This window comes from Bufo gargarizans, chromosome 8, assembly GCF_014858855.1.
Source record: "Bufo gargarizans isolate SCDJY-AF-19 chromosome 8, ASM1485885v1, whole genome shotgun sequence".
NCBI lineage: Eukaryota > Metazoa > Chordata > Amphibia > Anura > Bufonidae > Bufo > Bufo gargarizans.
The window spans coordinates 109,356,003-109,380,315 of NC_058087.1; the positions used below are offsets into that span (position 1 = coordinate 109,356,003).

Consider the following 24,313-nt stretch of genomic DNA (forward strand, 5'->3'; position numbering starts at 1 on the left):
GGATATTTTGGGGCCTCGTGCTGCACATGGGCCTAATCAAGAAACCTAGTGTCAGACATTACTGGAGTGAGGACGTCCTCTACCAGACCCCACTTTACAGTACGGCCATGACACGCTCCCGGTTTGAGGCCATCCGGAAATGCCTGCATTATGCAGATAATGCAGCATCTCTCCCCCAAGGTGATCCTGCCTATGACAGCCTGTACAAAATAAGGCCGGTCATCGATCACTTTGGGGTAAACTGTACAAACTTTGTGAGAGTACAGTTTTGTGTGTACGAGGGGTGAGATTCCCGTATTCAACCACTAGAATATCCCCCCACTCTGGGTGTTAGCGGGAAACTTATGCACCTACTGCTAGATAAAGGTTACCACCTGTATGTGGATAACTTTTATACTAGTATCCGCTTGTTCCAGTCCCTCGCCACCAGATCCACGTCTGCTTGTGGGACAGTGCAGAAAAATAAAAGCGGCCTCCCTACCCACCGCCTCCAGGTACCTATCCCAAGGGGTGCGACCCGTGCCCTTACCAGTGGAAACCTGTTGCTGGTCAGATATAAGGACAAAAGGGATGTCCTTGTACAACTCTTTTGTGCTGTCCCAGAGCACTGGCAACACAGGGACATTCCTTCAGTTCTATGAGGCAGTCCTCAAGGCCCTGATCTTTTCTGACCGGGAAAGAGCAGGCCGGAGTACCTGGCCAACACTTTCCAGGTGTAGTCCCCCATACTGGAAATAATGGACGAACCCAAAAAAAGTGCAGAGTGTGTCACAGGAGGGGGATACGGAAGGACACCACTACTCAGTGTGACACGTGCCTCAGATGAACACTGTCAAAAAAAATAAAAACGGTGCCAAAACAGCAATTTTCTATTTTAATCAGTTTTTTTCCAGTAACAAAGCAGCCAAACAAAACTTAATATTTATTATCCTGATTCTGCAGTTTACAGAAATACCACATATGTGGTCGTGAACTGCTGTATGACCAAACGGCAGGGCGCAGAAGGAAAGGAACGCCGTGTGGTTTCTGGAAGGCAGATTTTGATGGCCTTTTTTTTTTGGCACCATGTCCCATTTGAAGCCCCCCTGATACACCCCTAGAGTAGAAACTCCATAAAAGTGACCCCATCTAAGAAACTACAACCCTCAAGGTATTCAAAACTGATTTTACAAACTTTATTAACCCTTTAGGTGTTACTCAACAGTTTATGGCAAATGAAGATTACATTTCAGAATTTCTATACGGTATTTGGTAACCTTGCCTCACAAAAATATAATATAGATAAGCCAAAAATCATATGTACCCTAAAAATAGTCCCAACAAAACTGCCATCTTATCCCGTAGTTTCCAAAATGGGGTCACTTTTATGTAGTTTCTACTCTAGGGGTGCATCACGGGGGCTTCAAATGGGACATGGTGTAAATAAACCAGTCCAGCTAAATCTGCCTTCCAAAAACCACACGGCACACAGAGGTATTACTATGTATTATAGAAGTAGAGAAATTGAAACTTGGAAATTTGCTAATTGTTTCCAAATCTTGGTAAATTTGGTATTTTTTTTTAAAATAAAAATGAATTTTTTTTACTTCATTTTACCAGTGTCATGAAGTAATATGTGATGAAAAACAAAAAACAAATAAACAATCTCAGAATGGCCTGGATAAGTCAAAGCGTTTTAAAGTTATCACTACTTAAAATGACACTGGTCAGATTTGCAAAAAATGGCCTGGTCCTTAAGGTGAAAATGAGCCCGGTCATTTAAAGTCTCTTAAATCAGACCATGTTTTAGTGGTAATCAATGTCGAAATCCAGGTAATTCCAAAGGGTTCACATACTCATTTTTTGCAAATGTTTTTTTTTTTTTCATTGTTCTCACAGGTTCTGTAGAGCCAAGGATGCATATGCCCTCCTCGTCCCTGACAGTAATATAGCCAGAGAGGGAAATAAAGAAGATACCCTAGTTCTGTTTTCATGCTGTTCATCCAGTGAGAAGTCATTCAGCAGCCACCTTATTATCTCCACTCAGATTGTTCTTCTATCCAAAATTTTTTGCTCGTTTGTGACTGCACCCAGAATCACTATTCCCCATCACTGTATGTCAATTGTAGCTCCCTCTCTAGGTGAATGGGTTATGGAAGTCAATTTCCTAATGAGACTGGAAAACATGGCATCTAATGATAAGAATCAGGCCCCATGCACACGGCCGTGTTTCACGGCCGTGTGCGGGCCGTGGAACCGCGGCCTGGATCCCTCCTGAGAGCAGGAGCGCACGGCGTCACTGGTTGCTATGACGCCGTGCGCTCCCTGCTGCCGCCGCAATACAGTAATACACTGGTATGATCTATACCAGTGTATTACTGTACTGTGCCGGCAGCAGGGGGCGCACAGCGTCATAGCAACCAGTGACGCCGTGCGCTCCTGCTCTCAGGAGGGATCCAGGCCGCGGTTCCACGGCCCGCACACGGCCGTGAAACACGGCCGTGTGTATGGGGCCTCAAACTGATGACTAACAAGGATTAAAATGATGCTCTTTGAAGATTATGTAGACAGGGAAATTTGCATATAACATGTGTACTCAAAGCACCACACACATCACATTCTATTTCCTTTGCTTTTTTTCTTCTTTCCCTTTGTATTTGTTTTTAACAAAGCTTTGATTTATCATCCATACTATATCTTTATGACAACATGGGCTATGTTCAGTACTGAATATTTGTTGTTCATTAACCAGGGTGGATTTGATTTAAATCACTAGTCAGTAAGGCTTGATTTAAATCATAGTTTTCTACATAAAGACTCATTCTTTCTGGTATAACTTATAATATGCAAGTAGATAAAGATTTTATAATAACAACTTTTCATATTAGTTTGATTAGGTCGATTCTCTATTCATAGGTCTGTAGAAGTTAGGATTAAGGTCTTTTTCTCAACTCTGTTCATGTTATAACATTTTTGCTGTGAAGAGGCATGTGATCTCTGCTGAGTCAAATTCAGTTTTGAGAACTGCAAAAGTAAACCAAGCATCTGTGATATCATCTTGTAGGCAGAGAAACTGCCCAATAATCTTACAAAAACCTCTGGAAGAGCATGACATTGTGAATGGACAAAGGGGGAAACTAACTCTCCTTAGGGAGAGAGCACCTTAATCAGTGTGAGTAGACTTTTAGGCCATACATGCTTTTCTAGAATTCTGTCGTGAAAGAAGAATTCAGACCATTCCGGGTGGCGCTGATGCAGAAGAAACTCTGTACTGCAATGTTACCAATAAAAGGTAATCTTTTATTCAAAGGTTGATGCGTTTCAGGGGCAAACAGCCCCTTTCAACAGGACAATAAAATAATTATAATATAATATATTATTATTATATAAATATTGTATCCTTATCCCGCTAACCGTTATTCACGGCAAGGGGCATAGACAAGGGCAGCAGAAGCAGACATTCCCATAAGCTGGACGGGTAATATCCAGCAAAACAATTCGGAGGCGTTGTGACCCATCACAACCCCATTCGGTAAGCATAATCAGTGTATTTGCTATTACCCATTACTGTAAGGTTCTACACACGAGGCACTGCCTCCTCTCCTTTTTTCTTCTTTTTGATATTCTCTGGAATTCTGGGAGGGAAAAAATGCAAATGAGCTCTTACCAAGCTTTGCCTCTAATGCCACCAGATGTAAGGCAGCTATCCTACAAGTCAATATTCAGCTCTTAAAATAAGCCTTGGGACATGACTTGTATATTAAATAAGCCAGCACCTCATCTGCAGACAGCTGTTTCGGACACAGGCCTCCTACCCAGTTAAGCCAGTACTCTCTGCTCTGCACTGATGAGGGGCAATGACCCCGAAACAGCTGTCTGCAGATAAGGTGCTGGCTTATTTAATATCCAAGTCATGTCTTAAAGGGATTCTGTCACCAGTTTTTTGCCCCTCCATTTAAAAATATGGTTATGTTCAGGGAGCTTTAGTGATTCCTAATGTGGTCTTATAACTGAAATCTGTAGGCTCATTTTGTCTAAAAAACATTATAACTAACCTGTCATTCATCCAACTAAGGTGCCCAAGGGGGTGTGCATGTCTTCCAGATGCCGCCCGCACCCGCCGCCGTTCGTGTCCTGCTCCTCCTTTTCTGACATCAGCTCCGCCTCAGAATCCTTTGTTACGCCTCCGGCTCTCCCTCACTCCCCCCTTCTTCTTCTTCTCTAACATCTCGCGCGTGCGCACAGGCCTGTGCCTGATGCGCCCGTGCGGACTTCTCCGTTCGGCTTCATGGGGCGAAGTGCGCATGCGCCGGCACTTCGCTCAACCTCCCGATGACCTGAACACTGGCGCCAGCCTGTGCGCACACGCGAGATGTTAGAGAAGAAGGAGGGGGGAGTGAGGGAGAGCCGGAGGCGTAACAAAGGATTCTGAGGCGGCGCTGATGTCAGAAAAGGAGGAGCAGGGCACGAACGGCGGCGGGTGCGGGCGGCATCTGGAAGATATGCACATCCCCTTGGGCACCTTAGTTGAATGAATGACAGGTCGGTTATAACGTTTTTTTAGACAAAATGAGCCTACAGATTTCAGTTATAAGACCACATTAGGAATCACTAAAGCTCCCTGAACATAACCATATTTTTTAATGGAGGGGCAAAAAACTGGTGACAGAATCCCTTTAAGGCTTATTTTAAGAGCTGAATATTGACTTATAGGATAGCTTCCTTACATCTGGTGGCATTAGAGGCAAAGCTTGTTAAGAGCTCATTTGCATTTCTTCCCTCCCATTGTGAATGGATTTATGGGATTTATTTACCAAAAAAATTAAACATATACAGCCTTATTCTACATAATTAAAAAACAAATCTTTATTTCATGATGGAATAACCTTTGGATAGTAATATTTTTTCCTCAAAAAGCATATAAAAAAAAATCAGATTTAAATAAAAAAAATAAAAAATCAGATAAAAAATAATATATATATAGATTTTTATCCACCTGTCACTAACTGTGTATTTAACTCCCACTTCTTATTCTGCAAAAAATAAAACTCCAAACTCAATATCTGCTCCGAAAAGACAGAAAATCCACAGGCTTCACCGGCTTCTACTACAACATCTCAGCTAAGAAAAAAATTCAAAATTTTTAACCATCTCAGGACCGCCGCACGCAGGATTGCGTCCTGGCGGCGGCCCTGTTGTTCCTCCTAGACGCGCCAGCGCATCATCTTGCGAGAGGCGAGATTTCCTGTGAACGCGCGCACACAGGATCGCAAGGTAAACCAGTGGATCTACAGTCTGCCAGCGGCGATCATTCGCTGGCAGGCTGTAGCTACAATATTTTTTTTAACCCTTGAAAGGTATATCAGACGCTGTTTTGTTAACAGCGTCTGATATCCCTGCTACCTGGTCCTCTGGTGGTCCCTTTTGCTTTGATCGACCACCAGAGGACACAGGCAGCTCTGTAATAAGTAGCACCAAGCACCACACTACACCCCCCACCCCCCATCCCTCGTCACTTATTAACGCCTTATTAACCCCTGATCACCCCCCTGTCATTGATCACCCCCCTGTGAGGCTCCATTCAGACGTCCGTATGTGTTTTGCAAATGTGCTTTCCACATTTTGCGGATCCGCACATTGCCAGAACTATATAGAAAATGCCTTTTTCCCCTCCCCTCCATGACGGCACCTTACTTGGAGATTATCCTCCTCCTCCAGCCAGGCAGGGACAGGAAGGTTCAAAAGGGCCCGCCTCCTCACTTATCTTCAGTGTCTTCCTGTCCCTGCCAGGCGGAAGATAGGACTACGTTCGTGCTTCGGTCGGGAGCTATCGCGGATGGTGGGTGCATTGCGCCAGCCACGGTCTTACCTTAGGCAAGTAAGTCCGTTCCATGGACGCCTGCCGCGGTCCTCTCCTTTTTTCAAAACTCGCGCGCGCCAGCGCGTAGTGGCAGGCCGCGGCAACCGGACACTCAAGGAGTACTTCCGGTTTCTAGGCTGCCCGCTGCCCGAGATTCTCGGCTCCGGCGGGTGATGTCATCTGGGGGCCTAATTATGGTAGCCGGAGAGTTGCCGGGCCGGATGACGTCGGAGGTCCTGGGGAGACTTCCGGCCATACGTACCTTTTAAAAACTGGCGCCCTGGTCAAGTCGGATGTCGGCCTCTGACCAGAGAGTTTGCAAGCTTCCTGCAGCCTCAGACATCCGCACATATGGATCAGGAGGAAGCTATGGACCAACCTGTAGCTGTGAGTGACATCCAGGTTGTGAGTATGGAATGCTGCTTGCACTGTTACCAAGTCTTTCTCATCTTTCCCCTTTTTTTGTATGGAAGAGTGACAAAGATAGTTCTGTAAGGCCTAAAATATTGCCGAAATCTAAAGTTCCTAGATGTCGCGTATGTTCAGCCAAACTCCCTGATAACTATGCTAAAAAACTTTGTGGGAAATGCATTGATAGCATTGTTAGGGAAGAAGCCCCGTCCCTGAAACAGGAATTGCAGTGCCTGATTAAGCAGGAAATAAAAACCGCTTTCTCAGATTTTTCTGCAGCCGCTAACGTTTCATCTACTTCCAAACAGGGGCCCAGGAAAAAATCCCCCTTAAAAACCTCCTCATCTTCCTCTGATGTTTCTTCAGATAGCGATGAGGATAGTAATAATTCCGACTCTGATGGAGATTTTAAAAATTATCTGTTTTCATCTGACGATATAAAGGATCTATTAAAAGCGGTTAGGGATACCATGGAAATTAAGGAAGAAAAAGTACACAAGTCCGCCCAGGATAGAATGTTTTCAGTATTAGAAACCAAGAAGAAAAGGGTATTTCCGGTACACAAAAATCTGCAGTCTCTTATCTTGAGGGAGTGGAAAAATCCTGACAGGAAGGTTTTCCTACCCCGAACAATTAGGAAAAGGCTTCCTTTTGACGAAGAAGAACTGTCCCCGTTCTTGAGTTGTCCTAAAATTGACGTGTCACTCTCCAAACTAGCTAAAGGTTCCTCTTTACCATTCGAAGATACAGGATCATTGCGTGATCCTATGGACAAAAAAGTGGATGCTAGCCTTAAAAGAACCTGGGAGGCGGTCGCGGCTTTGTTTAAACCTAATATCGCGGCCACGTCCGTTGCTAGATCCCTAAAAAATTGGTTGGAACAACTAGATATACTATTGAAGTCCAATACCCCATACGAAAACTTTGCAGACTCCTTCCCTCTTTTATTAAAAGCTGTAGATTTTCTGTCAGACACAACAGCGGATTCTGTCAGGCTGGCCGCAAGAGCTACGGCTCTAGCCAATAACTCTAGAAGGGCACTTTGGCTAAAAGCTTGGTCTGGTGACACAGGTTCTAAAGCAAAACTATGTAACATTCCGTTTCATGGTAACCTTCTCTTTGGTCAGGATTTAGATAAAATTCTAGAGAAAGCTTCTGATTCTAAAAAGAATTTTCCAGAGGATAAAAAGAAGAGGAAAGCTCCCTTTTTTCGTCCCCCAAAAAAGGTTAGTTTTCAAAATAAAAGGAGTAAATCGGAAAACTGGAGATCAGGAAGACAGAAAGGGAAGGGTTTTTTGTTCTCTCCCCGTTCCGAGGAATCTTCCAAAAAATGACGCCAGAGCCCCAGTGGGGGGAAGACTGGGAAAATTTGTGGATTGCTGGGAAAAATACTTATGCAGCCACTGGTTACTAAATACCCTCCACAAGGGGTACAGTATTCCCTTTGTCAGGAGTCCCCCCCCTCTATTTATTCAGACTCCAGTTCAGAGCTCGGAACATCTCCAGCTTTGCATGGAGCAAGAAATCGGACTTCTAGTTCAGATGAACGTCTTAGTTCCGGTACCTACGGACCAAGTCGGTCTGGGCTGTTATTCCAGGGTATTCTTGGTAAAAAAAACAAACGGGAAAATGCATCTCATTATAAATATGAAAGCCCTGAACAGGTCCATAAAGTACGAAAAATTCAGGATGGAATCTATAAGAACCACGGTCAAAGTTCTACAAGAAGGGGCGTTTCTAGCATCCATAGATTTAAAAGATGCGTATTTTCACGTACCCATCCATCCAGGGTCTCAACCATTCCTGAGAGTAGCGGTATGGGTCCAAGGGCAGCTAAAACATTTCCAGTTCCAAGCTCTACCCTTTGGGATAACGACTGCCCCCAGGATTTTCACAAAAATTATGCTAGAGGCAATAACCCCTCTGAGAAAGGAAAAAGTAATGATAATTCCATACCTGGACGACCTTTTGGTAGTGGGGGACTCCCGGAAAGACCTAGAGACCAATCTATCCAAAACGATAGGCAGACTGGAGGAACTGGGTTGGATTTTAAATCGGGAGAAGTCCCACTTAGTTCCCACGCAACAAATAGTTTTTCTGGGAATTCTCATAGACTCGGTGAGCCAAAAATGCTTTTTACCAGCAGAAAAGATCACGAAAATCCAATCCCAAGTAAAACAGTTCAGGCAACAAAGATCCCACACCATAAGACAAACGATGGCCCTGATAGGATCCTTTACAGCTTGTATCCCGGCAGTGAAGTGGGCGCAAATACATTCCCGTCCTCTTCAGACGTTTATGTTAAAAATATGGAACCGGAAACAAGATATCCTGGACAGTCTTATAACAAATCCGGATCACGTTCGGTCCTCACTAAAATGGTGGGAATTAAATTTAAAAATTTACAGAGGGGAGTTCCATGGTTAGTGAGAGATCAGGTGATCCTCACCACGGATGCCAGCCTTTGGGGCTGGGGAGCACATCTCAAAACAATGTCAGCCCAAGGGGAGTGGTCACAATCCCAGAAGAGGTACTCATCAAATCACCGGGAACTTCTGGGGGTGTGGGAGGCTCTGAGTTACTTCTCAGAGGAGTTAAAAAGGTCCAACGTACAAATAAGATCAGACAACAAGACGGTGGTAGCATATATAAACCACCAGGGAGGAACAAAAAGCAAACAACTACAAGCCCTAGCCAACAAGATTTTCCTGTGGGCGGAGGAGAATCTCCTTTCCCTGTCAGCGGTCTTTGTAAAAGGGACGCAAAACATACAAGCGGATTTCCTCAGCCGCAGGAAATTAGATCCGGGGGAGTGGAGTTTAAAGGAGGAAATTTTCCAGACCTTAACACAAAGGTGGGGTCTTCCCCAAATAGACCTTTTTGCAAACAAAATAAATGCAAAATTACCAACCAATTTTTCCCTGGATCCATGGGATCCGAGGAGTGCAGGAACAGATGCGCTAGCTCTTCCTTGGAATTTCCAACTGGCATACTGTTTCCCACCTCTGCCTCTGATTCCAAGGTTTCCTCAGGAAAATAAAAGAGAGGGCCGAGGTAATCCTGATTGTTCCCAACTGGCCGAGGAGATCCTGGTTTCCTCTCCTGGCAAAGATGTCCAGGGAGGATCCTTGGATTCTACCCTGGTCGAAAGACCTCCTCTGTCAAGGGCCAGTTTTCCACCCAAAAACGCAAAGTCTGCGCCTCTCTGCTTGGATCCTGAAAGGGCAGTCTTAAAATCTAAGGGTTTATCGGACAGAGTAATTAATACCATGTTATCCAGCAAAAAAGAAGTCACTAATAAAATTTACCGCAAAATCTGGAAGAGATATGTTTCCTGGTGTTCAGAAAATACTTCTAGCTCCAGGGGGAGTATTCTGTCTATTCTGGATTTTTTTCAAGAAGGTTTTAATAAAGGGCTAAAACCTAGTACTCTTAGAGTTCAAATTTCAGCATTAAGTGCCTACTTAGATGAAAAAATAGCTCTTAATCCGTGGATCATTCGCTTCATGAAGGGAACCGTCAGACTCAGACCCCAGAGTAGACCTCTAGTCGCTCCGTGGGATTTAAACTCTGTCCTCTCCGGTCTCACTAAACCCCCCTTTGAGCCCTGAGTCAGCAAATATCAGATATCTGACCCTTAAAACAGTATTCCTAGTAGCCATTACTTCTGCACGTAGGGTTAACGAGATACAGGCCTTCTCGGTTAAAAAACCCTTCATGATGATCAGGGACGACAGTATAATTCTAAGTTTCGACAATTCCTTTCTACCTAAGGTTGTCTCGGAGTTCCATAGAATGGAGGAGGTGGTTCTCCCTTCGTTCTGTGAAAATCCCAGATCTAAAAAAGAAGAGGCTTTTCACACTTTGGATGTCAGAAGGTGTGTTCTGAAGTATATATCAGAAACTAAAGACTGGAGAAAATCTAATAACCTATTTGTCCAATTCTTAGGGAGTAGGAAAGGATTAAAAGCGTCCAAACCTTCTATTACACGGTGGTTAAAATCGGCCATCTCAGAGGCCTACATAGCAATAGGAGAACGACCCCCGGTAAATATCAAGGTTCATTCAACAAGGGCAGTATCGACTTCATGGGCGGAAGAAGCATCCGCTTCCTTGGATCAGATCTGTAGGGCAGCAACCTGGTCGAATCCGCATACCTTTGTAAAACACTATAGGATAGATATTGATTCTAAAAGAGACCTATCCTACGGTAGGAAAGTACTAGTTATAAAGTTAATAATTAGTCTAGAGTTATATGTATGAGGTTTAATATGTATAACAAAGAATAGATAAGTAACTTCGGTCACGAATAAGTGTGTAAGTTTAGGGCCTGTCAAGTCCAGAAGACACTGAAGAAAAGTGAGGAGGCGGGCCCTTTTGAACCTTCCTGTCCCTGCCTGGCTGGAGGAGGAGGATAATCTCCAAGTAAGGTGCCGTCATGGAGGATTCGCGAAAAAGGAATTACCGGTAAGACTAATTCAACTTTCTTGTCGGCAATTGCGGACAAGAACAGGACATGTTCTATAGGCTCTACAAAAAACGCAGTGTTCGTCCGATCAGGCCTGATTTTGTGCGCACACTTGCGTTCAGTCCGCCCCACCGCAATGACAGAAATTTTTTCTGATCACTGCAAAAACACCGTAAAATCGCTGCGGCGCTATAATGATCACTTTTGAGGGGCATGGCGAGTTCATATAAGATTTTTTTTGGGCACAAGTTACCGGAATTATTTTTTTATTTTTTCTTACAAAGTCTCATATTCCACTAACTTGTGACAAAAAATAAAATCTCACATTAACTCACCATACCCCTCACGGAATCCAAATGCGTGAAAATTTTTAGACATTTATATTCCAGACCTCTTCTCACGCTTTAGGGCCCCTAAAATGCCAGGGCAGTATAAATACCCCACAAGTGACCCCATTTTGTTAAGAAGAGACCTCAAGGTATTCCGTGAGGGGCATGGCGAGTTCCTAGAATTTTTTATTTTTTTGTTTGGCACAAGTTAGCGGAAAATGTTTTTTGTTTTTTTTCTCTCTTACAAAATCATTTTCCACTGACTTGTGCCCAAAAAAATAAAATAAATCTAGGATCTCGCCATGCCCCTCACGGAATACCTTGGGGGTGTCTTCTTTCCAAAATGGGGTCACATGTCGGGTATTTATACTGCCCTAGTATTTTAGGGGACCTAAAGCGTGAGAAGAAGTCTGGAATCCAAATGCCTAAAAATGCCCTCCTAAAAGGTACTCATTGGAATTTGGGCCCCTTTGCGCACCTAGGCTGCAAAAAAGTGTGACACATGTGGTATCGCCGTACTCAGGAGAAGTAGGGCAATGTGTTTTGGGGTGTATTGTTACATATACCCATACTGTGTGTGAGAAATATCTCTGTAAATGACAACTTCTTAATTTTTTTTATACAAAGTTGTCAATTTACAGAGATATTTCTCTCACCCAGCATGGGAATATGTAAAAAGACACCCCAAAACACATTGCCCTACTTCTTCTGAGTACGGCGATACAACATGTGTGACACTTTTTTGCAGCCTTGGTGCGTAAAGGGGCCAAAAGTTCAACGAGTACCTTTAGGCTTTACAGGGTTGCTCACAATTTAGCCCCGCCCAAAATGCCAAAACAGTAAACACACCCCACAAATGACCCCATTTTGGAAAGTTGCCCCCCTCCCCCCAACGTATTCGCTGAGGGGCATATTGAGTCCATGAAAGATTGAACTTTTTGTCCCAAGTTAGCGGAAAGGGAGACTTTGTGAGGAAATTTAAAAAAAAAAAAAAACTTCTATGAACTCGCCATGCCCCTCACGGAATACCTTGGGGTGTCTTCTTTCCAAAATGGGGTCACATGTGGGGTATTTATACTGCCCTGGCATTTTAGGGGCCCTAAAGCATGAGAATCCAAACGCCTAAAATGCCCTCCTACTGCAAAAAAGTGTGACACATGTGGTATCGCCGTACTCAGGAGAAGTAGGGCAATGTGTTTTGGGGTGTATTTTTACATATACCCATGCTGGGTGAGATGAATATCTCTGTAAAATGACAACTTTGTATAAAAAAAATAAATGGGAAAAGTTGTCATTTACAGAGATATTTATCTCACCCAGCATGGGTATATGTAAAAAAATACACCCCAAAACACATTTCCCTACTTCTTCTGAGTACGGAGATACCACATGTGTGACACTTTTTTTGCAGCCTAGGTGTGCAAAGGGGCCCAAATTATAAAGAGCACCTTCAGGATTTCACAGGGCATTTTTTACGCATTTGGATTCCAAACTACTTCTCATGCTTTAGGTCCCCTAAAATGCCCGGGCAGTATAAATACCTCACAAGTACCCCATTTTGGAAAGAAGACACCCCAAGGTATTCTGTGAGGGGTATGGTGAGTTCATGTAAAATAGTATTTTTTTGTCACAAGTTAGTGGAATATGAGATTTTGTAAGAAAAAAAAAATCATTTTCCGCTAACTTGTGACAAAAAATTAAAACTTCCATGAACTCACTATGCCCATCAGCGAATACCTTAGGGTGTCTACTTTCCAAAATGGTCATTTGTGGGGTGTTTCTACTGTCTGGGAATTGTAGAACCTCAGGAAACATGACAGGTGCTCAGAAAGTCAAAGTGCGTAAATTCACATTTTTGCACCATAGTTTGTAAACGTTATAACTTACCCAAACCAATAAATATACACTTATTGCATTTTTTTTATCAAAGACATGTAGAACAATACATTTAGAGAAAAATGTATATAGAAATGTAGTTTTAATTGAAAAATGTTACAATAGAAAGTGAAAAATGTAGTTTTTTGCAAACATTTCGGTCAATTTCGATTAATATAAAAAAAAGTTAAAATGTCAGCAGCAATGAAATACCACCAAATGAAAGCTCTATTAGTGAGAAGAAAAGGAGGCAAAATTCATTTGGGTGGTAAGTTGTATGACAGAGCAATAAACCGTGAAAGTAGTTTAGTGCAGAAATGTAAAAAGTGGTCTGGTCATTAAGGGGGTTTAAGCTAGGGGGGCTGAGGTGGTTAATAAAGACCAACTGAAAAATGATTTTTAGCTCAAAGTACAATGCAAAAATATAAAAATGCTATGACCTTTAATCTAAGTTAATGTAGTAATTTTGAAAAATAAAAATATAAGTACTTACTTTTTGAAGAGTTCTTTGTCCAGCATTACGCCATCAGATGATGTTTGTAGAGAAAGTCTCAACATATCCATGCATTCTTTTAGCCTTGGATCAGAGGTGCGCAGACCTGTAGACTTTAATGCCTGTGAAAGAAAAAATTTTTTAAAACACATTAAAGGACACAACCAATTTTAATCTGGAGTAATTTCTGTGGATAGTTCAGATATGGTCAACATTTCTTAAATCTAGACCACAAACTTCACAGTTCAAATATGCAAAACTGTCACAACAATAAAACCACAGAGGTAGAATAAATAGCACTGATTATCTCATAATGGCATCTGTCAAGAGTTGGTCAGGTATCTTCCAAAACTGCAGATCTCATAGGATGTTCAGAGAATTTAGCGGTTAGTACAATGATGGGCAAACTACAATATGGCCCGGCGGACCTTTTTATCCGGCCCGCAGAGCTGTCCGGAGGCAGCAGGAGTGGAGATGAGCGCTTCCATTGTGGAAGCGCTCATCTCCGTATTCATCTGTATCGCCGTCCTCAGGACTGTGATACAGATGAATGGTGCGGAGGAGCAGGGGAGAAGCATCTCCCTTGCCCGTTCCTCTGATAGGGTACAGGAACTAGGCCTGTAGCCTAACAGAGGCAGGTGAGGCGGCACGATGATGTCATTGCGTACAGACAAAGGAAAAGGCCTGCATCGCATCACTGACATCAGCATAAGGTAAATATATGTGTTTATTGTTTTTATGATTTATAGTATACTGTGGCAAGAAGGAGGGTGGGGGCCCTATATACTGGCACAATATGGATTGGTACAATGGAGAAGAGAGGAAGCACAATGGGGGCCACTATGGAGAAGAGGGGAAGCACTATGGGGGCCCTATATACTGGCACAATATGGGGGGCACTATGGAGAAGGGAAGCGCTATGGCGGCCCTGTATACAGGCACAGTATCTATTCTGTGAATTGCAACAACAAAGCTAACTCCAGACTTTGATGCCTTAGCAAAAAGGAGAAACCAAAAACACTGTTCCCACTAAAATTGAAGGTGAAGGTTATACATACCATGTTATGAAAGAAATACATTGCAGAGGGGGGCGGAGCCTGACTGCCTACCGAGTCAGACGCATGTAAGAGAGCTCCTCTCCTTGTGACCCTGCAAACTGGTAAATTTTGCTACCTAGCCAGTCAAAGAATGGGAAAAGTTGGAAGGTGTATCACCAGAGATAAGACAGAACCTCCTAAACAAGTCCGAGGAGTTCAGGACATGAAGAAGAACCTTAATAAGAGACCTCCGGCTGCAAGCTCTAACAAGATAGCGCCGTCTGAACACGAGGACTGGGCGCATGACACTGAAGGAGCGGATGGTGCCCCCTCAGATCAGGACACTGGGTTTCACACAAACAACCCAGCGCCCATCTCACACAAATTCATACAACAAACCCTATCGTCAGCGATGGCTCCGGTGTTACAAGACCTCACTGAAATTAAGGGTGACCTCAAGCACATAGGGCATCACGTGGAAAAACTGGAATATACACAGGCGGTCATTCTTACCTTTGCCAGCACGTTGGGAGAGAACAGCGCTGCTTACGCTGAATCACTGGACAATGCTTATGCCTCAGAGGATTAAGAAAACCGCAGCAGAAGGAAAAATATCCGTCTGCGAGGTCTCCCAGAGCATATACTCCAGGAAGTGCTACCTACCAGAAGCGGCAACCGCCATTTTCTTCGGCCTTTTAGGAGCTGACAGGGCAGCCGAGGTCTGTATAGAGCGCATCCACAGGTCGCTTAGACCAAAACCAAAGGATAACGAACTACCAAGGGATGTAGTATGCGGCCTGCTGCGATATGTGGACACGGCAGCGTTCTTAAAGCAGCCAGAGAACATACAGACCCCCTATATGAAGGGGCCAAGATACTCCTGTTCCAGTACCTTGCACCTTCCACGCTAAGCAAGCAAAGAAGGTGCTCACAGACCACCTGAGGGCCACTAAAACACCTTATAAATGTCTCTTTCCAATCAGCCTAACTTTCTCATCCGGAGGAAAGAGGTGCACGATTTGGTCACCTGCAGATCTACCTACAGCATGGGAGCTGCTTCAAGCTTCACCACTTGACATCCAGTCATGGCTGCCCTCAGCAGAACTTGGGGTCCAGAAGAGCAGAGATGGGTCAAGGCCTTGACGAAGAAGTAGTCAACCTACAGAACCTGAGGCTTTAGAATTTGACCTCTGGGTATATCCTCACTTATGGACAGCAACATTATTAGGTGTGAGGAAGCTGTTTCGCTGAACCACCATTAGCGCATCGCCCTAATACCATCATGCAAGTATATGTTGCACTGAGTTGATCCTGTTCTATTCATTTGTTTTGCTCTCACTAGTGACCTTGCGATCCAGCGGACCTAGCCTTTAGGTAGTCCTCTGGGCTGGGAGGTTATTCATCCTATGGCTAGGTTGATATTATTATCATCTTTTCATTTACTATTGTTTGCCATACTCTGCAGGGAATTCAGCCGTTGTCCATCGATGGCCATTTACCCCCCCCCCCCCTCCCCAAGCACTCACCAGGGGTTCACTTGCGCAAACCTGGTGCTGCTCGGCATGAGACACCTGATATTTCTACTGATGATATGTTCTACAGTTCTAATGTTACCTTTGTTTATGGTTACACCCTATTTCCATGGTCACACACATACATCTACGCCAACATACGCTTTAGGAACATCTTGCGAACACCACAATGTCGTTAATTAAATGTACCTTCTTCAATGTAAGGAGTTTTAACACCCCACAGAAACGATCGCAGGTTACCCGCCTTCTGAAAAAGTCACGCACAGACATCTGTTTCTTCCAAGCACTGCATTTTAAATCAGCTCATCTACCTACACTCCAGAAAACATCCTTTCAGAATTGGTTTACCAGCGCATTTGATAAAGCTTCTAGGGGCGTTGGTATAGCCATATCTAAACAAGTTCCCTTTAAAACCACTATTCCCTTACGTCCTATCAGCAGCACAGATGGGGTTAACTGCCCCCCGTGGACTGGTAGGACCGGCGGAATTTTAATGAGCCCAAAGATTAAACCAATAAAAGAACTCCAGCTCCCTTAAAGGGAGGGGTTCATCCCCCAGCCCACCGTGTTTTTTTCTGTCCTCCTCTTTTTTCCCCTGCTTTATTATTTAGACAAGGGTTTTGGGATGCGGACTTAGTTCTCAGTCCCTTTTTTACTTATCTGCGTGCGCTTATATTGCGCTCTTGTAGCATGTGTTTTTCCGTGCTCACAGGTCCTCCCACTCCCCTGCGATAGCCGGCAGCGCTCCTGTTGCTGGGCGCCACCATGACCGGAAGTGACGCGGCCCTTGCCTCGGCGTCACTTCCGGTTTCCTCGGCGTCGGCCGGCCGGATTTATCCGGCCGTTCTTTTTCTTGTGCAGCAGGGATGAGCGATATGTGGGGACATTTCCTTATAGGCTTATGCCTTTTCTCCCCCCTTTTTTTCTTTTCCAAGGGGGTTGTTTGTAGCTGTGCTTAGGGGGAGGTTTCTAGCTTGGACTTTGCCACTCCCCTGGGCGGAGCTATCCTATTTAAGCTCCCTGATTTCCCTCAGTCGGTCTCTGGTTGCGCTGCTTTAACAAGCTAGCTCCAGAGTCTCCTGATTTGTGAGACATTGCCTTCAGACTGCTCTTTCTCTTTTGCTCAGCTATCTTGTTCTCTCCTCTGGTTCGTGCTTAGAACACTGGAGTTTTTTTTTCTTATTTTCCATTTAATGATGCTTTAAATTCCTCTCCTTTTTATTCCCTTTTTTTAGCTATGGCCTCTCCCAGAGAGCCCGATCAGCTTCGGAAATCAGCCACCAAGAGTAGACACCTGGCTTGCTATGACTGCAATACGCCTCTTGAGGACAGCTGCCCATTTTCCAGATGCAACAGCTGTCGTTCCGCCACTGCTACCGAGCCTTCCATGCAGGATATGTACCAGTGGGCTAAGACTTATGTCGACGACTCCATTAAAGGGGTCGTAAGTCTCCTTAATGAGAGACTACCTGTTCCCTCCCAGACACCAATGGAGGTGCCCGCCCCCACCGATAGGCCTATGCCCCTTTCTGTGGGGTCATCTTCCTCGGATGAGGAAGAGACGTCTTCTGGTTTCTTTCCACCGGAAGAGACCCAGAAGCTTCTAAGGTCCATCAGGTCGGGGGACCATGATGTTGACGTCGGGGAGTCTTCCGATCCCGCCTGCCGGACCCAGCGGGTCTTTAAGGCAGATGAGACCCTTCTCTCCGTGATGCGCACGGAGTGGAAAAAGCCTGAGAAAGGCCCAGTCCTTACTAGGAAGTTTAAGCTTATGTTTCCTATGGCTATACCCTTAGTGGAATCATGGGGTTCCATTCCTAAGGTGGACATGGCGATTGCCAAGTTGTCAAGGCGCACTCTGGTTCCTGCAGACGATGGGTCTAGCCTGCAGGACCCTCTTGGCAGGAGGGCAGAGTGCACCCTCAGGAGAGGTTACTCAGCGGCCGCAGCCTCGGCCTCGACTTCTATTGCTGCCACAGAGGTCTCCTCCTTCCTCAGAACCAAGCTGAACCAGATTCAGACTGATGTTGACCAGAGTGTCTCTCGGGACGATATTCTTGCTGCCTTCAAGTCCGTCAACTTAGCGGTGGATTTCCTCTGTGACACAGCCCAACTCCAATTAAAATTGGCGGCCAAGACTATGGCTTTGGTGTCTGCCGCCAGGAGACCTCTGTGGCTCAAGCCTTGGAATGCGGATAACGCATCCAAATATAACCTCTGTGGGCTCCCCTTTGAACCTAGCCGTCTTTTCGGTTCTGAGCTAGACACTATTATGGAGGGTCTATCAGACAAAAAGGGGAAGAGCCTTCCCCAGCAGCCCTTTCGAGGCAGGGGAAGACAGGCCCGCGGAGGTCGATCCGGACAGCAGGGACGTAAGGATTGGGGGGGACCGCCTAGAAAATTTTCCAGGCGTTCCCGCAAACTAGGGATCGACCGATATTGATTTTTTAGGGCCGATACCGATAATTTGTGAACTTTCAGGCCGATAGCCGATAATTTATACCGATATTCTGGGAATTTTCATTTTTGAAAAAAAAATAAAAAATTCCCACAAATCTGCTGAAAATTAATGTTTATTGTTAATGTGTATTTTTTTTTTTGTAAATCTTTCTTTTTCATTTATATTGAATATTTTGATGTTTTTTTTTTTATTACTTTTTTTTTTTTTTTTTTTTAAACTAACTTTTAGCCCCCTTAGGGACTAGAACCCTTGTCCTATTCACCCTGATAGAGATCTATCAGGGTGAATAGGAGCTCACACTGTCCCTGCTGCTGTGTGCTTTGTGCACACAGCAGCATGGAGCTTATCATGACAGCCAGGGCTTCAATAGCGTCCTGGCTGCCATGGCAACCGATCGGAGCCCCAGCATTACACTGCTGGGGCTCCGATCGGAGGAGCAGGGGAGAGGGAATCCTGTGGGGGGCGCACTGCGACTGGGGTGGGGGGGAGGGTGGCGCACCACTGCTTAATACTGGGGGGGAGGGGGGGCGCACTGCGCCACCAATGATTAATACTGGGGGGGCTTGGGGGGGAGGCGCACTGCGCCACCAATGCCTAATATTGGGGGGGGAGGGGGCGCACTGCGCCACCAATGTCTGATACTGGGGGGCTTGGGGGGGCGCACTGCACCACCAATGAAGCTTAATCTCACATTTATTCGTATACAGGAGGCGGGAGCTGGCTGCAGGATCACATAGCCGGCTCCCGACCTCTATGAGCAGTAGCTGCGATCCGCGGCACCTGAGGAGTTAACTACCGCAGATCGCAGCTACAGCTAATAGAGGTCGGGAGCCGGCTATGTGATTCTGCAGCTCCCGCCTCCTGTATATGAATTAATGTGAGATTAAGCTTCATTGGTGGCGCAGTGGCCATAGCTCCTCCCCTCCTCTTGTCCCCTGTCCTCCCATTGGCTGGAGCGGCAGCAGCAGCACAGGGGGAGGAGACGCTGCTTATTCTCTCCTGTGCTGCTGCTGAGGGAACACGGAGAGCGCTGTCAGCAGCGCGATCTGTGTTCCCAGGACGTTATCGGAATATCGGCAAAATAAATGCCGATACCGATAACGTTCAAAATCCTGAATATCGGCCGATAATATCGGTAAATCCGATAATCGGTCGATCCCTACCGCAAACCCAGGGAGGCAAAGCCCTCCTGACTATGGGCCTCTCAGAGGCTCTTGGATAAACCCTGCTGTCCCTACCGTTACGCCTCTCGATTATCCCGTACCCCTCCCCCACCTCCCTGTGGGGGGGCGTCTTTTCTTTTTCAGTCACGTGTGGGCCCAGGAAATTCGAGACCCCTGGGTCCAAAATATAGTAACCACCGGCTATCTAATAGACCTTATTTCCCCCCCCCCCCCCAGGAAGATTCATTGCTACACGCAGTTTTTTGCCAACCAGGCAGAGGGTCTTGGAAGCCTATATCCAAGACTACCTTTCCAAGGGAGCCCTGGAGGAGGTACCGGCAGGGGAGAGGGGTTCAGGGATTTATTCCCCGGTATTTCTGGTACCCAAAAAGACGGGAGATCTTCGGACGATTATAGATTTGAGATTTCTCAATCGTTTCATAAGGAGGACCAGGTTCCGCATGGAAACCATAAGGTCAGTCAGCCACCTCCTCAACCCTGGGGATGTGATGGCTACTCTGGACCTCAAAGACGCTTACCTCCACATCCCGATCCACCCTTCCTCCCGGAAGTTTCTCAGGATCGCGGTCCAGATATCAGGTGTGTGCAAACATTTCCAGTTTGCCGCCCTTCCCTTCGGAATCTCTTCTGCCCCCCTGATCTTCACCAAGGTGGTAGTATCGGTAGTGGCAGCATTGAGACTCCAAGGTCTGACCATTGTCCCTTACCTGGACGACTGGCTTCTTCTAGCCTCTTCAGTCCCTCTACTTTCCCACCAACTTCATGTCGCAATATCCTTTCTGCTCCGCCTAGGCTGGATGGTCAACTGGTCGAAGTCGAACGTGAGCCCTTCGACTTCTATCCACTATCTAGGATTCATAGTCGACTCTTTACAGATGTCCCTCCGGTTGACACCAGAAAGAAGAATGCGGATTCAGGACCTAGCAAGGTTCCTTTACGTACTACGACGAGTCTCCATACGGACCCTCATGAAGATGGTGGGACTCATGTCAGCGGCTGCGGATGCAGTCCCTTGGGCTTTATGGCACCTCCGACCTCTTCAATCGGAGGTCTTAAGCAAGTGGAACGGCAGCCCCAGGGGGCTAGATTCCCTGTGCTCCCTATCCAATCAATCTCGGAATTCCCTCAGATGGTGGTTTCATCTACCAGAAGGGAGGTCTATGACCCAACCAGCTTGGCTCATATTGACCACGGACGCGTCCCTTGTAGGCTGGGGCGCTCATCTAGACGGGTCCCCAGTTCGGGGGTCCTGGTCTCCTCAGGAGCGGCATCTTTCCTCAAATCTCCGCGAGATGCGTGCTATCCGGCTAGCCCTCCTTCACTTTGCCCCTCAGATTCGGGGCAAAGCAGTGAAAGTCCAGTCAGACAACATGACTGCCGTGCTTTATATAAACAAGCAAGGGGGCACAAGATCCGTACCCCTTCTCTTAGAGATTGGGGTAATTCTTCGGTGGGCAGAGCTGAACCTATCCCATCTATTCGCCACTCACATCAAAGGCTCCCTCAATGTCATCGCGGACCGCCTAAGTCGCGGCCTACCGACCATGGAATGGTCGTTACATCCGGAGATCTTCAAACAATTAGTCCTCAGGTGGGGGATGCCAGAGGTGGATCTCATGGCAACCAAGTTCAACGCCAAGGTACAGAGGTTCTGTTCCCTTTACAGGGAGGACAACCCCCTGGCGATAGATGCTCTGACAATACCGTGGAGGTTCAGGCTGGCGTACATCTTCCCTCCTTTTTCCATGATCCCGAGGGTATTGATGAAAATCCATCAGGATCAGGCCTCGGTAATAGCCATCATACCGTTCTGGCCCAAGAGATCCTGGTTTACCCAGCTCATTCAGATGAGTCGGGGACAATATTGGAGACTCCCCCCGGAGCAGACCCTGGTGTCGTGGGACACGCATCTCTGCCCAGATCTGCACAGATTCAACCTGACAGCCTGGAGGTTGACCAGTCCCTTCCCAGAGTGGAAGGGCTCTCTGAGTCGGTCCTGAGAACTCTATCGCATTCCAGAGCAGAGTCTACCAGAAAGGCCTACTCCCGGATTATGAGGATCTTCACCTCTTGGTGTAGCTCCAATCAGGTGGCGTTTGCAGATCCGCCCCTCGCAGCGATCCTACAGTTCCTTCAGGATGGGATAGACAGAGGTCTCTCCCCTTCTACCCTGAAGGTCCAAGTGTTTGCCATCTCGGCCTGTCTTAACAGACCATATTCTCGGGACCTGCTCATCAAGCGCTTCCTTAAAGGAGCGGAAAGATTGAAGCCTACAATACTGAGACCCGTTCCTCAATGGGATTTGTCAGTTGTTCTTAGGGGGCTAGCATCTCCCCCCTTTGAACCCTTGGAGGAGGCAAGTTTTAAACTCTTAACACTTAAGATGGTTTTTCTTCTGGCCATAACTTCGGCCAAAAGAGTTTCGGAGCTTCAAGCTTTCTCCGCATCTTACCCTTATACCATGTTTCTACAAGACAGGGTCCTTCTGAAATTTCTACCTTATTTAGACCTAAGGTTTCTACCTTCCAAAATATTAATCAGGTAGTCTCTCTACCTGTATTGCTCTCTGCCTCCTCCTCTGATGCTCCAGTTCGACATCCACTGGACATAGCTAGATGCCTTCAGATCTATGTGGATAGATCTAAAGAGTTCAGGTTGGATGAAAATCTCTTTATCCTGTTTGCCGGTAAGTCAAAAGGCCGGAAAGCGTCTAAAACGACTATTAGTCGCTGGGTTAAGGAGGCCATTAGGGAAGCCTTTATTTCCCAAGCCTTAGATCCTCCGGAGTTTGTGAGGGCCCATTCTACAAGGGCCGTAGCTACCTCTGTTGCGGAAAGAAGTCTTCTCCCCCTAGAGTTGATCTGTAAGGCAGCCTCCTGGAGCTCTGAGTCTACCTTCATCTCCCATTATAGGATCGATGCTAGGATATCGGAGTTCTCGGCCTTTGGGCAGACAGTCCTTACTTCTGCAGAGCATGAGGACCCTCCCTAGGGGATTCTTCTTGCTATCTTCCCATCTGTGCTGCTGATAGGACGTAAGGGAATCGTTAATTTCTAACGATAATTTGTTTTCCCTTAGTCCTAACAGCAGCACACAAATTTCCCGCCCTAAAGTACTTTTTTTCTTGTAACATACACGGTGGGCTGGGGGATGAACCCCTCCCTTTAAGGGAGCTGGAGTTCTTTTATTGGTTTAATCTTTGGGCTCATTAAAATTCCGCCGGTCCTACCAGTCCACGGGGGGGCAGTTAACCCCATCTGTGCTGCTGTTAGGACTAAGGCAAAACAAATTATCGTTAGAAATTAACGATTACTCAAACCGATCCAGATAGCCGTTATATCTTTGCAAAGGGGACACAGGTAGTAACCTTGGCTAGCCTATATAGCCCTAATAGACGTCAGGCGCAATGGATTGTCAGTACTCTAAAAAAGCTTTCCCCTTTTGCGGAAGGCATAAGGTTGATTGGTGGAGACCTTAATGTCACACTGAACCCTATAGTAGATGCTTCAGAGAGCTCCTCACAGCTGACCCAAGCATCCTTAGGTTAAATAGGTCGAATAAATACCTTCCTCTCAAACACCAATCTCAGACTCCTGGCGGTTGCTCCACCCTACTGACCAAGACTATACATCTTTTTCAGCTCCACACAACACACATAAGAGACTGGACTATATCCTGGTCTCGAGCAGTTGTGTTGATATGGTGGTGGAATCTGTCATTGAGCCCATCACAGTCTCAGACCATGTCCCTGTATCAACTTCACTACAGTTTTCGAGCCTGCCCTCCGAGACTCGGCAGTGGAGACTGAACAAAACATTACTGGATAAGCAAGAGGACGCAAATGCCCGCAAACAAAAACTGTCTTGGTTCTTCAAAGATAACACTACAGTTGTCATGCCTCTGACGACTGTGTGAGAAACACATAAAATGGTCATACGGGGAGAACTTATCGCTCTGGGTAGCAAGATTAAGAAAGAAAGACAAAAAAATCCTAACTCCCTTCTCAAGCAGATAGCTTTGATAGAATCCATCCATAAATGATCTAGAGCTCTTAATGCACAAACTGAGCTGACTCACTTGCGAAACCAACTGAAAGACCACCTTAATATCTGCCATGCAAAAGCTTATCAGTACTCGCAATTCCGCTTCTATCCGCATGGAGATAAAGGCACGAAACTGAGGTCTCCTCTCATTAAGCAGAGAAAGGACTCCATGTACATCGCAGGTATTAACACAAAAGATGGTACTACAGTACATAAAACGGTCGACATTGCTAAAGAGTTTCAAAAATTCTATCAAGATCTATAAAGGCTCTCTGGCAGAGGGGGAGAGATAAGCGGGTCTAATGATTCAATGATCGATGACTTCTTACGTCACCTAAAATTACCCCACTTAGACTATAAAGAAGGTGAAGCCCTATTAGCCCCAGTCACTGAGAAAGAGGTCACAAGCATTTTAAACTCTATGCCCCTGGGGAAGAGCCCTGACGGCTTCCCGGTAGGATACTTTAAAAAGTTCTCGAAAACCTTGACCCATCATCTAACAGCTTGGTGCAATGCACTCCTCACAGGCTCCCAATTGCATAATCAATCCCTTGAAGCCACTGTCACAATCCTCCCTAAACCTGGAAAAGACCCAAAACTTTGTGGTAGCTATAGGTCAATTTCACTCTTAAACGGGTATT

At 45.8% G+C, this 24,313-nt stretch overlaps 1 protein-coding gene across 2 annotated transcripts in view; it reads right to left on the reverse strand.

Moving 5' to 3' along the window:
- Positions 1 to 24,313, reverse strand: part of GLS (glutaminase) — a 1,258,313-nt gene that overhangs the window by 1,096,911 nt on the left and 137,089 nt on the right. For both annotated transcript variants that reach the window (XM_044303244.1, XM_044303245.1), the window contains exon 3: positions 13,416 to 13,537. In XM_044303244.1, coding sequence (XP_044159179.1) covers positions 13,416 to 13,537 — 122 coding nt within the window. The remainder of the gene's footprint in view (positions 1 to 13,415; positions 13,538 to 24,313) is intronic.